At 48.3% G+C, this 14307-nt stretch overlaps 2 protein-coding genes across 6 annotated transcripts in view; one reads left to right on the forward strand and one right to left on the reverse strand.

Annotated features, from left to right (window-relative positions):
- Positions 1 to 6824, reverse strand: part of LOC124711300 (citron rho-interacting kinase) — a 217559-nt gene extending 210735 nt beyond the window's left edge. Inside the window, exons 1-2 of the mRNA XM_047241304.1 lie at positions 6507 to 6824; positions 6165 to 6340 (exon numbers count right to left, since the gene is read on the reverse strand). Coding sequence (XP_047097260.1) covers positions 6165 to 6340; positions 6507 to 6702 — 372 coding nt within the window. The 5' untranslated portion in view covers positions 6703 to 6824. The remainder of the gene's footprint in view (positions 1 to 6164; positions 6341 to 6506) is intronic.
- A 143-nt stretch (positions 6825 to 6967) lies between these two features.
- Positions 6968 to 14307, forward strand: part of LOC124711517 (AP-5 complex subunit mu-1-like) — a 59408-nt gene continuing 52068 nt past the window's right edge. The window contains exons 1-2 of one of the 5 annotated variants that reach the window (XM_047241635.1): positions 6968 to 7243; positions 7341 to 7459. In XM_047241635.1, the coding sequence (XP_047097591.1) occupies positions 7179 to 7243; positions 7341 to 7459 (184 nt within the window). In that variant the 5' untranslated portion in view covers positions 6968 to 7178. Of the gene's footprint in view, positions 7244 to 7340; positions 7566 to 14307 lie in introns of those variants that run through there. The other 4 variants (XM_047241636.1, XM_047241637.1, XM_047241638.1 and 1 more) reach the window with 4 other exon arrangements.

Below are 14307 nucleotides of genomic sequence, written 5' to 3' on the forward strand. Positions count from 1 at the left end.
GCTCCTGTGTTAAGGCAGATGACGTTAAGTTGACTAAGGTCAGCCAAGAGCGCTCCTCTCAAACAGATTCTTGGAGAACCCCAAAGGGAATGGTGTGAATTAAAGCCATGAAGAAGCAGATAGGCGTGAGGGAGTTGCCCGATAAGTTGGAGGTACTCCACCCTGTTGTTGTTGTTGTTGTTGTTGTCTTCAGTGCTGTGACTGTTTTGATGCAGCTCTCCATGCTACTGTATCCTGTGCAAGCTTCTTCATCTCCCAGTACCTACTGCAGCCTACATCCTTCTGAATCTGTTTAGTGTTTTCATCTCTTGGTCTCCCTCTATGATTTTTACCCTCCACACTGTCCTGCAATACTAAATTGGTGATCCATCGATGTCTCAGAATATGTCCTACCAACCGATCCCTTCTTCTAATCAAGTTGTGCCACAAGCTCCTCTTCTCCCCAATTCTATTCAATACCTCCTCATTGGTTTGTGATCTACCCATCTCTTCTTTAGCATTCTTCTGTAGAACCACATTTGGAAAGCTTCTATTCTCTTCTTGTCGAAACTATTTATCGTCCACGTTTCACTTCCATACGAGGTGCATACAAGTTCTAAGGCCTCTGATTTTTTTTCTAATTAACTACTCACCCGAAATCAATGAAACTGGCGTTACTTCTCGACATAATCGCCCTGCAGACGTACACATTTTTCACAACGCTTACGCCATGATTCCATGGCAGCGGCAAAGGCTTCTTTAGGAGTCTGTTTTGACCACTGGAAAACGCTGAGGCAATAGCAGCACGGCTGGTGAATGTGCAGCCACGGAGAGTGTCTTTCATTGTTGGAAAAAGCCAAAAGTCACTAGGAGCCAGATCAGGTGAGTAGGGAGCATGAGGAATCACTTCAAAGTTGTTATCACGTAGAAACTGTTGCTTAATGTTAGCTCGATGTGCGGGTGCATTGTCTTGGTGAAACAGCACACGCGCAGCCCTTCCCAGACGTTTTAGTTGCAGTGCAGGAAGGAATTTGTTCTTCAAAACATTTTCGTAGGATGCACCTGTTACCGTAGTGCCCTTTGGAACGCAATGGGTAAGGATTACGCCCTCGCTGTCCCAGAACATGGACACCATCATTTTTTCAGCACTGGTGGTTACCCGAATTTTTTTTGGTGGCGGTGAATCTGTGCTGACTGGCGCTTTGTTTCTGGATTGAAAAATGGCATCCACGTCTCGTCCATTGTCACATCCGACGAAAAGAAAGTCCCATTCATGCTGTCGTTGCGCGTCAACATTGCTGGGCAACATGCCACATGGGCAGCCATGTGGTCGTCCGTCAGCACCCACCTGGATCACACTTCTTGCATTTTCAGGTCGTCATGAAGGATTGTGTGCACAGAACCCACAGAAATGCCAACTCTGGAGGCGATCTGTTCAACAGTCATTCGGCGATCCCCCAAAACAATTCTCTCCACTTTCTCGATCATGTCGTCAGACCGGCTTGTGCGAGCCCAAGGTTGTTTCGGTTTGTTGTCACACGATGCTCTGCCTTCATTAAACTGTCGCACCCACGAACGCACTTTCGACACATCCATAACTCCATCACCACATGTCTCCTTCAGCTGTCGATGAATTTCAATTGGTTTCACACCACGCAAATTCAGAAAACGTATGATTGCATGCTGTTCAAGTAAGGAAAACGTCGCCATTTTAAGTATTTAAAACAGTTCTCATTCTCGCCGCTGGTGGTAAAATTCCATCTGCCGTACGGTGCTGCCATCTCTGGGACGTATTGACAATGAACGCGGCCTCATTTTAAAACAATGCACATGTTTCTATCTCTTTCCAGGCCGAAGAAAAAGATCGAAGGCCTTAGAACTTGAATGCACCTCGTACATGGCTACACTGCATACAAACACTTTCAGAAATGACTTCCTGACACTTAAATCTATACTCTATGTTAACAAATTTTTCTTCTTCAGAAACACTTTCCTTGCCATTGCCAGTATACATTTTATATCCTCTCTACTTCGACCATCATCAGTTATTTTGATCCCCAAATAGCAAAACTCCTTTACTACTTTAAGTGTCTCATTTCCTAATCTAATTCCCTCAGCATCACCCGAGTTAATTCGACTACATTCCATTATCCTTGTTTTGCTTTTGTTGATGTTCATCTTATACCCTCCTTTCAAAACATTTTTCATTCCGTTCAACTGCTCTTCTATGTCCTTTGCTGTGTCTGACATAATTACAATGTCATCGGCGAACCTCAGAGTTTTTATTTCTTCTCCATGGATTTTAATACCTACTCCAAACTTTTCTTTTGTTTCCTTTACTGCTTGCTCAACATACAGATTGAATAACATCGGGGATAGACTACAACCCTGTCTCACTCCCTTCCCAACCACTGCTTCCCTTTCATGTCCCTCGATTCATAACTGCCATCTACTTTCTGCACAAATTGTAAATAGCCTTTCGCTCCCTGTATTTTACCCCTGCCACCTTCAGCATTTGGAAGAGAGTATTCCAATCAACATCGTCAAAAGCTTTCTCTAAGTCTACAAATGCTAGAAACGTAGGTTTGCCTTTCCTTAATCTTTCTTCTAAGATAAGTCGTAGGGTCAGTATTGCCTCACGTGTTCCAATATTTCTACGGAATGCAAACTGATCTTCCCCAAGGTCGGCTTCTATCAGTTTTTCCATTCGTCTGTAAAGAATTCGCGTTAGTATTTTGCAGCCATCACTTATTAAACTGATAATTCGGTAATTTTCACATCTGTCAACACCTGCTTTCTTTGGGATTGGTTTAATTATATTCTTCTTGAAGTCTGAGGGTATTTCGCCTATCTCATACATCTTGCTCACCAGATGGTAGAGTTTTGTCAGGGCTGGCTCTCCCAAGGCCATCAGTAGCTCTAATGGAATGTTGTCTACTCCCGGGGCCTTGTTTCGACTTAGGTCTTTCACTGCTCTGTCAAACTCTTCACGCAGTATCGTATCTCCCATTTCATATTCATCTACATCCTCTTCCATTTCCATAATATTGTCCTCAAGTACATCGCCCTTGTATAGACCCTCTATATACTCCTTCCACCTTTCTGCTTTCCCTTCTTTGCTTAGAACTGGGTTTCCATTTGAGCTCTTGATGTTTATACAAGTGGTTCCCTTTTCTCCAAAGGTCTCTTTAATTTTCCTGTAGGCAGTATCTATCTTACCCCTAGTGAGATATGCCTCTACATCCTTACATTTGTCCTCTACCCATCCCTGCTTAGCCATTTTGCACTTCCTGTCGATCTCATTTTTGAGACGTTTGTATTCCTTTTTGCCTGCTTCATTTATTGCATTTTTATATTTTCTCCTTTCACCAATTAAATTCAATATTTCTTCTGTTACCCAAAGATTACTACTAGCCCTCGTCTTTTTACCTACTTGATCCTCTGCTGCCTTTACTACTTCATCCCTCAAAGCTACCCATTCCTCTTCTACTGTATTTCTTTCCCCCATTCCTGTCAATTGTTCCCTTATGCTCTCCCTGAAACTCTGTACAACCTCTGGTTTAGTCAGTTTATCCAGGTCCCATCTCCTTAAATTCCCACCTTTTTGCAGTTTCTACAGTTTTAATTTACAGTTCATAACAAATAGATTGTGGTCAGAGTCCACATCTGCCCCTCAAAATGTCTTACAATTTAAAACCTGGTTCCTAAATCTCTGTCTTACCATTATATAATCTATCTGATACCTTCTAGTATCTCCAGGATTCTTCCATGTACACAACCTTTGTTTATGATTCTTGAACCAAGTGTTAGCTATGATTAAGTTATGCTCGGTGCAAAATTCCACCCTGGAGACACCAAATGACAGAGGGATGTGAACAGTACAAAGGGAAAAGGTCATGGGAGCTCAAAGTGGTCGTGAGGATGCAATTTTGTTTCCTGAATATAGAGAACAAGTGAACACTATGATTCTAAGAGCAGCCATAAGTTCTCTTCGTTGTATCAAAGGCCATGAACTTTCCACTACAGGACAGTCATGATGAGGAAAAAATGAAGCTGTCACCTCAGCGGTTGCCAAGTGCTAGCATTTGAAGACTCGCTGCTACAGGGCACGGAGGCAGGATGATTCTGTTCCACAAGGTCTCCAGAGGCCTCGGCATTCTCCTTCTGTTGGTCTGCGGAGTCCAGGACAGAAAAATGGCTGGTGGTGCACACCACGGCACGGAGGTCGGCTGGCGAGGGAATCATGTGGTGACACCATCAAAGACGATCTCTGAGTTGGCAAATGAGAAGGCAGTTTCCCTATGATTGACTTTTTGGAGCCTTTCCAGTTGGCAGAGGAAGACTCAGATTTTTGTTGGCTGGAGGGACATAGGAAGTCTTCGCACGAGTATTCTTTCTGTTCTTGGCGGCCTGCTGGTTGTGTAACAGGTGACTTTGTCCCATGAGGTGAAAGTCTGGTGGCATGTTGCACAGCTGGAGGAGGAGATGGGAATGCTACCATGATGCTGGGCGATTTCACTACTGCGGTGCCGACTTTGATGTCACATATCTGGATGGTCATGTCCTTCATGTAGCAAGAACAGTACTGTAGGTGCCAGATGGTAGAATGCAGGGTTTCCAACTAGACAACTTGCGAGCAACTGGGTAAAGCACTTTTCCTTCAGGCGCATCTCCTGGACAAGCCGCTCGTAGAACAATCTTGAGAGGAGGTGGCATGGTCACCATTGCAATGGATACAGCAGAGAGGAGGAGACTGACAATAGCCCTTGTGAGCATTCCTCCACAGATTGCACATTGGGCCAGGTGCCGACAGGACATTCGAGTGTGGTTGTACAGACGACACTGGTTTCAGATTGTGATAGCTTTAAAACCTTCTTTGATCTTTGATGGAAGTAGTACTCTATCAAAACTGAGAAAAAGAGCACGTATGGGCACTATAGACGCATCTACCGTTTTCATCATCCAATGGACTGCAGTGACACCCTGATCAGAGAGGTACATTTGGATTTCTGCCTCAGTCAGACCATCGAGCAGCCTAGTGTACATAACACCACAGGAAGAAGTCAGTGTTCGGAGGGCCTCAACACAAACAGTATAGCTGTGGAGGAGCGACGCTGCAAGCAGTTGTTATGCTTGAGAACCAGCAGTAGTGTCCAAGAGCAAAGTGCCATTTCGTAAACAAGAGCAGGATTTGACAGGGCCAGCAAATGCATCAACACCTTTCTGAATAATAAACAAATTTACTGTAGCAAAGGACTGACTTTTTTCAGTACGTGAAACCACGAGTAACCATGTTGCTGCTGGGAAGGTCTTTGAATCATTAGCCTCATTCCGCTTATGTTTGGTAGACGCTGACAAAGAAAAAGACGATTCGCTCATTGTGAGAAAATCCCATATGATTGCCAGCGTCCCCAATGGTGCGCTCCTAACTGGGCGCCCTCCTCAGAAGAGGAGGGCGCACCCACCTTAGGTGATTGTTCACACCTCAGGTCATACCTCCCGAACACCTGACAGGGGGACCAACTGGCAAATTAGGAAGGTGGCAGCACAGGCAATCACGTCTCCCTGGGACTGGCCTTTACCGGGGGTATGTGTGAACCTTACCTGTCAAATTGGGGCTGGGAATTAAGAGTTACCCAATCACCTGTGATGCATCACATGCTTGGGCTGAGACATGAGGTTAATCTTTTACTGTCATACACAAATTAATGGCTTTATAATACTGTTATGTAATTTACCAAAATTTCTACCCCAAAGACTTAGTCAGGTATATCTGTGTTGGGAATTATTGCAAAGGGTGTGATGTCTGAAACCTGTTACAAACCCAAGGTATCCAACGGCTCGAAACAAAATCTGAACTTCTGGAGACTGATAAAACGTTTACCCTCAGTACATTTTCTATAATGCTTTCCACATTTTGGAGGGATGCTATGTGCTATGGCATCAGTGTCTTATCGACTATCATCATACGACACTTAGTATATTTACTTTAGTTTATTTCGCATGTCACTGCTACAGGCAGCTTTCAATTTAAGAAAAAGAAATGTTGCGAAATGCTGATCAATGCAATTTTTTTATCCATTTTTGAAGTCACATAGTATGGTAAAAGAAGGAAAATACATTACAAAATGTTAAATATAATGAAAAATTGTAGAACAGAAAAATTCTTGAATAAGGTCACTTACCAGATTCTGATCAAGTGTTTGATCCTTTCGCAAAGTTTTCATTGCATAGATGTTACCCGTTTGTTTCTCTCTTACAACTTGGACAACACCAAAATGCCCGCGTCCAATAACTTTCTTCACCTCGAAATCGGAAACATTAACGCGCAGTCTTCGAAGTTCTGCCACAATTCCACGAACTGTTGACAATTATAGCAGAAAATGAGAACTTCTGGGGAACATGTGTTAATGCCAAGCGTGAAAGAATAACTTATGATCAATGTAGTGATTTAGTAAGTTCAAAAGGCGTAGATATTTATGGGACACAAGCATCCCACTAAAGTATTTCTTATAAAAGAAACTCACATTTTTCAACGAACATTTCGACGTGTCTGTCCTTCTTAAGAGCATCGTTACTGCATTCGTCATACAGTACTATCAAGGCATCAAGCAGTCCTTCTCTTCCTAGACAATTATTCTTAAAAACACATTTATCGGCGTTAAGTATAAGTTTGTTCAGACGCTTAATACGAACGCAAATAGGATCTCTGCAGGGTTCCATCGTATTTGGTATGTTGCAGCGCTATCACTTCATTAACACCGTTCCGTATTTATTGCAATAAAAGTAGATTGTAACCCACTAATGTCAAGCGACGTACACAATCAACACACGACTCAACAGCCCCAACCCCAAATGCCCAACATAGCACACATTTGAATTTCGTGGGGACAACGCTGATTGGCTCTCTCGAAACAGAGTGGATCTACAGACCTTACCCAAACAATGTAAATGAAGCTTCCGGTAAGTGAGAAAGCTTAGTAATGGCAATTATCAAACGACCAGATGACAGATATTATTGGTAATGACTTTTCAACTGTGAAAGGATATTTTATAATTAATTTAAAAAAGACAAAAAACAGGAAAGTGATACAGTTGCCGTATGTATGGAAGTGGTATATCTCCGAAGCAAACAAATTGCAATGTTATTGTTTACGTATCGGATGTTCTGATGTTCGCTGTGGTATGTCAGTACAGAAATGAGTTTGCGTGCAATATGGATCGTTTTACCCAGCAAGGATGCCGCTTCGCCATTATATGTAAAGTAAGTTCGTATACTGAAACCTGTGTGCCATGTTTCAAAATTATATTTAGTACTCAAAAAGATGACATTTGTGAATGCACATTCATTGCTTTTACAGATATTTTCCTACCGTGGAAGCTCGAAGTAAATCTCAATTGGGAAGTAAATATGTCCCGATACCAGATCCAGAAGACTTTGTAAAACTTCTGTTGCTACAAGTGGGGCTTGTTCATGGAGGTACGATGTTCATCGATTTACTTCCATTAATCACCCATGTATAAAATATGAAAATCTCAAGGACTGTAACCAAAGGTACATAATCCGGAGCAGACATGAAAGACAAGTAAGAATTAAGTAAAGTTAATCAGTCTGAGGCATACTCGTACACATTGTCACCATTCACCAAATACTACAGCTAATTGCACAGTGTGTTAACATTTTGTGATCTATTGCTGTTGTTAGTGACGCTGACTCCACTCGGATGCATAAAAAATGTAAAAACGATTAGAATTTGGGGGGAGGCGTTTATTTTGGGTCACAAATAGTTCCTTAATGTCAAACCTTTTGTTTTTCAAACAGCGCTATAGTGTAAATTTCGTAATAAAGTATATATGAGATTGCAGGTCTATGTCTAGAAGTACCTGTATGGTTAAATTAAGTCAAAAAATTTAGAACTAAAGATGATCAGGTGATAATAGTGTAGGGACTTATGGGACAAGGAACTGCTTGAACTAGGGAAAGGTGTTGTATGATGTTGGGGATAACCTGAACAAAACAGCTTAATCAGGGGCCATTTCCTAGCAATCTTCACCAGATACATCAATGTACAAACTATGCAGGCCACCATAAGGTACATGAAGGAGGGTACCACCATTCCCTTTCCTGTTCCTCTCACATAAAGAGTGGGGGGAAAAGAAAAACCACTGTCTGTAAGCCACTATATGGCCTTTAATTTCTCTCATCTTCTCTTTGTTGTCCTTACATGTAAAGTATATTGGAGGCAGTGCCTGAATTTCCCCAACACTGTCTCGCAAAAAGAACCCCAGGATTCCCACTGTGTTCATGAAGCATCTGCATAATATTTACAAGCTGATCAAACCTGTCAATAACAAATCTAGCAGCATGTTCTGAATGTTTCAATGTATTCATTTAATCCAATCTGATAGGGATCATAAACATTCAAGCAGCAGTCAAGAATGGGCTGCACTAGTGTTCCCTATGCCATGTCCTTTATAGAAGAGCTACACTTTCCTAAATTCTCCAATAAAACAAAGTCCACCATTTGCATTCCCTACTACCGACCTGACATTCTCATACCATATCATATCGCTTTGTAATGTGACACCTATCTATTTACCCCCTGCGGGTTCGGGGGTAAGAATAGGCCCGCGGTATTCCTGCCTGTCGTAAGAGGCGACTAAAAGGAGTCTCAAACGTTTCGGCCTTCTGTGATGGTCCCCTCTTGGGTTTGACCTCCTTTTTTTCCAAATTTCCGTTGATAGTGCGTGCCATTTGGGGAAGGACGCCCTACGTGGTGTTTTTCTATTGGTCCATCATGCACCACCATCTTGCATGTTACCTATTGTCGTGTGGCGGGATTTACACCCAACGTCTTCTGGGTTGCCTCCTTCTCGTCCTGTGCGCAATCCCCTTCTTAGCGCCCCCGACAACTGTGGACCCTTTCAACACCTAAAATCCAGCACGTTAGCCAGTCCGTTGTGGTGGGATCGTCATGTACCCTCTTGGTGGTAGCCCCCTGACCACGCAGGGATCGCACTACAGATGCCAGAGCTGTTTCCTCCCCATGCATGCCAAGGAGTATGTGCCCATCTTGTCTGGGGCACGGGGACTCCGGGCAATGGGATATCGGCCAGGTACCCGTTGCTTTGGCTGGTTGGCGCCCTTGGGGAGAGCCCTCGTTCGGAGTAGGTGGCATCTGGGCGGATGTGGCGCAATGAAGCGCAATAAATCACACCAAGCTGGTGTTCGCACGGCCACCAGCGTCTCTAAGCGAGGTAGAGTAGACTTTGATGCTGCGCAATATGACCCTCAGTCGTTCCCCTTGTTGGCTGCGCCATGGGAGGGACGCCGATCTAGTGCCAAGCAGGAGCCTTACGTCCCACAATACCTTGTCTGCAGCAGGACTGATGGTGACTCCTTTCTTACGACGAAGCCTCTGTTTTTTGTGGAACACCTGGAGGATAAGTTTGGGGAAGTGGCGGGGTTGTCTAAAATGAGGAATGGGTCCATCCTCCTCAAGACGTCCTCCCCAGCCCAGTCACGAGCGTTGCTCTTGTGTGATAAGCTGGGTGACGTCCCTGTTACCATCACTCCCCACAGTAGCTTAAATATGGTCCAGGGGATTATTTACCATCGTGACCTCTTGCTACAATCCGATGACAAGCTGAGAGCCGACTTGGAACGACGTGGTGTACATTTTGTCCGTCGTGTACATAGAGGCCCCAAGACTAACAGGGTGGCCACCGGTGCCTTTATCTTGGCCTTCGAGGGTGATGTCTTGCCCGAGAAGGTCAAGGTAATGGTTTACCGTTGTGACGTCAAGCCATACGTCCCTCCCCCGATGCGTTGTTTCCAGTGCTGGAAGTTTGGGCATATGTCCTCCCGTTGCCCATCCAGCACTACATGTCGAGATTGTGGACGCCCCTCTCATCCCGATTCTCCATGTGCGCCTCCGCCTGTATGTGTCAACTGTGGGGAGCACCACTCTCCATGCTCGCCGGATTGCCCCGTTCTTCATAAGGAGCGGAAGATAATGGAATTTAAGACCCTGGACGGGCTTACTTATCGAGAGGCAAAACTGAAATATGAAAGGTTGTATCCTGCTTCCATTCGAACATCTTATGCTGCAGCCACGTTATCATCGCCCACGCGAGCGACGGTTGTCGCCTCATCTGTGCCGCCTTCAGTGGGCCCTCGGGGCCGTGCATCTCTGTCTGCCCCCCCTCATGTCTGGGGGCAAGCCTTCCTCTGTTGCCCCCTTAGCAGTTGGGGGCAAATCCTCTTCTGTCGTTCCCCCCACGCTTACTTCGGGAGTGACATCTCCTCCAAAACCGGGGGGCTCGATCCCTCCCCCTCCTTCTCCGCCGGCGATGCCTCTGCCGGTCCCTCTCTCGCGGAAGGGGTCCCTCGGGGCTCTCCCTTCCTCCGTTTCTTCTCCTACCCAGCCGGATGTCAGCCAGTGGCTGAAGGTTCCGCCACCTGCTGGTCGTAGGGCTTCTGCGTTGTCGTCAGCCTCCGACGCTCCTTCAAAGAAGCTCTCCCAGCCCTCTCACCCTAAGGGCCGACGTGAAAAGAAGGAACGGAATGTGTCCAAGAAGAAGGACGTTCCGGCGGTTTCCGTACTGCCTGCTGTACATAGTCCTGGCTCCAGGGATGAGGTGGAGATCCTCGCCTCTGCCGTGGATCTCGCCCTCACTGAACCCTTGGAGGCCTTTCCTGACTCTCCCCCAGTGGCGGCAGTTGGCTCTGAGGTGCCGTCTGCCTCTTAGTCGCATTTACGCCCTCCCAGTCCCTTCCTACTTCCATTCTCCATTCGAACTGCGGCAGTTATTTCCGCCACCTGCCTGAGCTCCGGATGCTTCTGAGTGTTTCCTCCATCTCTGCATTGCTCTGCAGGAAACTTGGTTTCCAGCGATGCGGACCCCCGCCCTTCGCGGTTATCGGGGATACTATAAGAACCGTGCTGCCTGTCAACGAGCGTCAGGTGGGGTTTGCCTCTTTGTTCACCACTCTGTCTGTAGTTCGCCAGTACCCCTTCTGACGCCTTTAGAGGCAGTCGCTGCCAGGGTTGAGCTCTCGCCGGCTATTACTGTTTGCTCTGTTTACATTCCTCCGGATGGGGAGCTCCCCCGACATGTCTTGGCTGCGCTGCTGGCTCAACTCCTGCCACCATTGCTGCTTCTGGGCGATTTCAATGCCCACAACCCTCTATGGGATGGGACTGTCTCCGATGACCGCGGTCGGGCCGTGGAGCATGTGTTGGCTCAGCTCGACCTTAGCCTCTTGAATACCGGTGCTCCCACGCATTTCAGTGTGGCCCATGGCTCGTTCTCGGCCATCGATCTCTCTCTTTGCAGCCCCGGACTTGTCCCATCCCTCCACTGGAGAGTGCATCCTGACCTGTGTGGTAGTGACCATTTTCCCATCTATTTGTCACTGCCCCAGTGTCGTTCTTCTGGGCGCCTGCCCCGCTGGGCTCTCAACAGGGCTGACTGGCCGGCTTTTACTTCTGCTGCAACCATTGAGTCTCCCCCACAGGGTGACATTGACGAGGTGGTCCGTGTCTTAAGCACGTCAATCATTTCGGCCGCCGAGGCTGCCATCTCCCGCTCTTCTGGACTCCCTCGGAGGAAGGCTGTACCTTGGTGGTCGCCAGAGATTGCTGAGGCTATTCGCGACCGTAGGCGGGCTCTCCAGCGTCATAGGCGGCACCCGTCTCTAGAGACCCTCATCGCCTTTAAGAGGCTCCGTGCCTTGGCCCGTTGTCTTATTGCACAGCGTAAGCAGGAGTGCTGGGAGAGGTATGTCTCATCCTTGGGCTCCCATGTCTCCCCCTCGCTCGTGTGGTCCCGGATCTGGCGGATTTATGGATACCAGACCCCTATGGGTGTCCCTGGGATCTCCTTGGACGGCGCTGTCTGCATGGGCGGTGCCGCCATTGCTGAACACCTTGCCGCGCACTTTGCTAAGAGCTCTGCGACTGCCACTTACCCTCCCCCTGCCTTTCGCTCTCTAAAGGAGCGAGCCGAGCAGACGCCGTTATCATTCCACACGCGTCGTTCTGAAAAATACAATGCTCCTTTCAGCGAGAGGGAATTCCTCGCTGCCCTCGCCGATTGCCCTGATACAGCACCAGGACCGGACTGCATCCACGCGCAGATGCTGAAGCATCTCTCCAGGGACTGCCAGAGCCGCATCCTCACCATCTTTAACCGCATTTGGAGCGAGGGCATGTTCCCGTCGCAATGGCGAGAGGGTGTTATTGTCCCCATCTTGAAGCCCGTTGCGGACCCACTGGCGGTGGACAGCTATCGTCCCATTGCCCTCACCAACGTTTTGTGCAAATTGCTCGAACGTATGGTGGGGCAGCGTTTGTGTTGGGTCCTTCAGTCGCGCGGTCTCCTCGCTCCATCCCAGGGTGGCTTCCGTTGGGGCCGGTCTGCTACGGACAATTTGATGCGGCTGGAATCTGCTGTCTGTACGGCCTTTGCCCGACGTCAGCATCTCGTTGCTGTATTTTTTGATCTGCGGAAGGCGTGTGACACCACATGGAGGCATCACATCCTTGCTACGTTGCATGAGTGGGGTCTTCGTGGTCGGCTCCCGGCTTTTCTTCAAACCTTTTTATTGCGCCGCTCTTTCCGGGTGCAAGTCGGTGCCGCCTCTAGTTCATCTCATACACAGGAAAATGGGGTCCCGCAGGGCTCGGTGTTGAGCGTCTCCTTATTTCTAGTGGCCATTAATGGTCTGGCTGCAGCCGTGGGGTCATCGGTGTCTCCTTCTTTGTATGCCAATGACTTCTGCATCTCCTTTAGCTCCACGACTACAGGAGTCGCCGAACGCAGGCTGCAAGTAGCTGTTCGCAAGGCAGCATCATGGGCTCTGACTCACGGTTTTCAGTTCTCTGCAGGCAAGACTCGAGTTATGCACTTCTGCAGGCGTCGGACGGTCCACCCTCATCCTGAACTTTACCTCGACGGCCACCTGCTTGATGTGGTAGACACTTGCTGCTTCTTAGGACTCGTGTTTGATGCCCAGCTCACATGGGTTCCTCATATTACTCAGCTGAAGCAAAAATGCTGGCGACACCTCAACGCCCTCTGCTGCCTGAGCCACACGTCTTGGGGTGCATATCGCTGCACGCTGTTGCGATTGTACAGAGCCCTTGTGCAGTCCCGGCTTGATTATGGGAGCCTGGCCTATGGGTCTGCACCACCCTCAGTGTTGACGATGTTAGCCCCTATACACCACTGTGGGGTTCGGCTTGCAACTGGCGCTTTCCGTACGAGCCCCGTGGATAGTCTACTGGTGGAGGCCGGGATTCCCCCACTGCAGATTCGCCGCCATCGACTGCTCGCCGACTATGCTGTCCACGTGCATTGCTCGGCCATCCATCCCAATCATCGCCTGCTTTTCCCTGCCGTGGTCCTCCATCTGCCCGAATGGCGACGTAGGTCTGGGCTTTCCATAGCTGTCCGCGTCCAGTCCCTGCTGTCCGAACTGGGGTCATTCCCTCTTCTGCCTCCCTTCCGGGTCCGTGCACCTACGCCTCCCTGGTGTTTGCCCCGTCCGTCTGGACTTGGCACAGGGACCCAAGGACTCGGTTCCGCCTGTGGCCCTCCGTCGCCGTTTTCTTGCGCTCCTCGCCTCATTTTCGGGCTGTGAGACTGTCTACACTGATGGTTCCCTGGTTGATGGTTGCACTGCCTACGCTTTTGCTCACGCTGCCCATGTTGAACAGCGCTCCTTGCCGGCTGGCTGCAGTATTTTTACTGCAGAGCTGGTGGCCATATTGCGCGCTCTTGAGCATATGCGTTCCTGCTCAAGTACGTCCATCGTCATCTGCAGTGACTCCCTGAGCAGCCTCCAGGCCATCGACCACTGCTATCCCTCTTCTTCTCTGGTATCCTCTATTCGGGAGTCTGTTTCTGCCATTACCCGCTCTGGTCGTTCGGTGGTCTTTGTTTGGACGCCAGGTCACATTGGCATCCCGGGGAACGAACGTGTTGACAGGCTGGCCAAAGGGGCGATCGACGCCCCAGCTTTGGAGATCGGCCTCACGGCTCGAGATCAGCAGTTGGTGTTGCGCCGTAAGGTGCTTGGGATGTGGGCTGCTGAGTGGCGTGGCCTGACATCCCCGAATAAACTGCGGGCTGTTAAGGAGACGACCGATGTGTGGCGGTCCTGCCTGCGGGCTTCTCGCAGGGACTCTGTAATCCTGTGTCGGCTCCGCATCAGCCATACCTACCTGACGCACGGCCATCTTTTGCGTCAGGAGGATCCCCCCCTGTGTCGGTGTGGGTCCCGGCTGACGGTCGCCCACATTTTGTTGGAGTGTCCCCGAC

Source organism: Schistocerca piceifrons, chromosome 8, assembly GCF_021461385.2.
Source record: "Schistocerca piceifrons isolate TAMUIC-IGC-003096 chromosome 8, iqSchPice1.1, whole genome shotgun sequence".
Classification (NCBI taxonomy): domain Eukaryota; kingdom Metazoa; phylum Arthropoda; class Insecta; order Orthoptera; family Acrididae; genus Schistocerca; species Schistocerca piceifrons.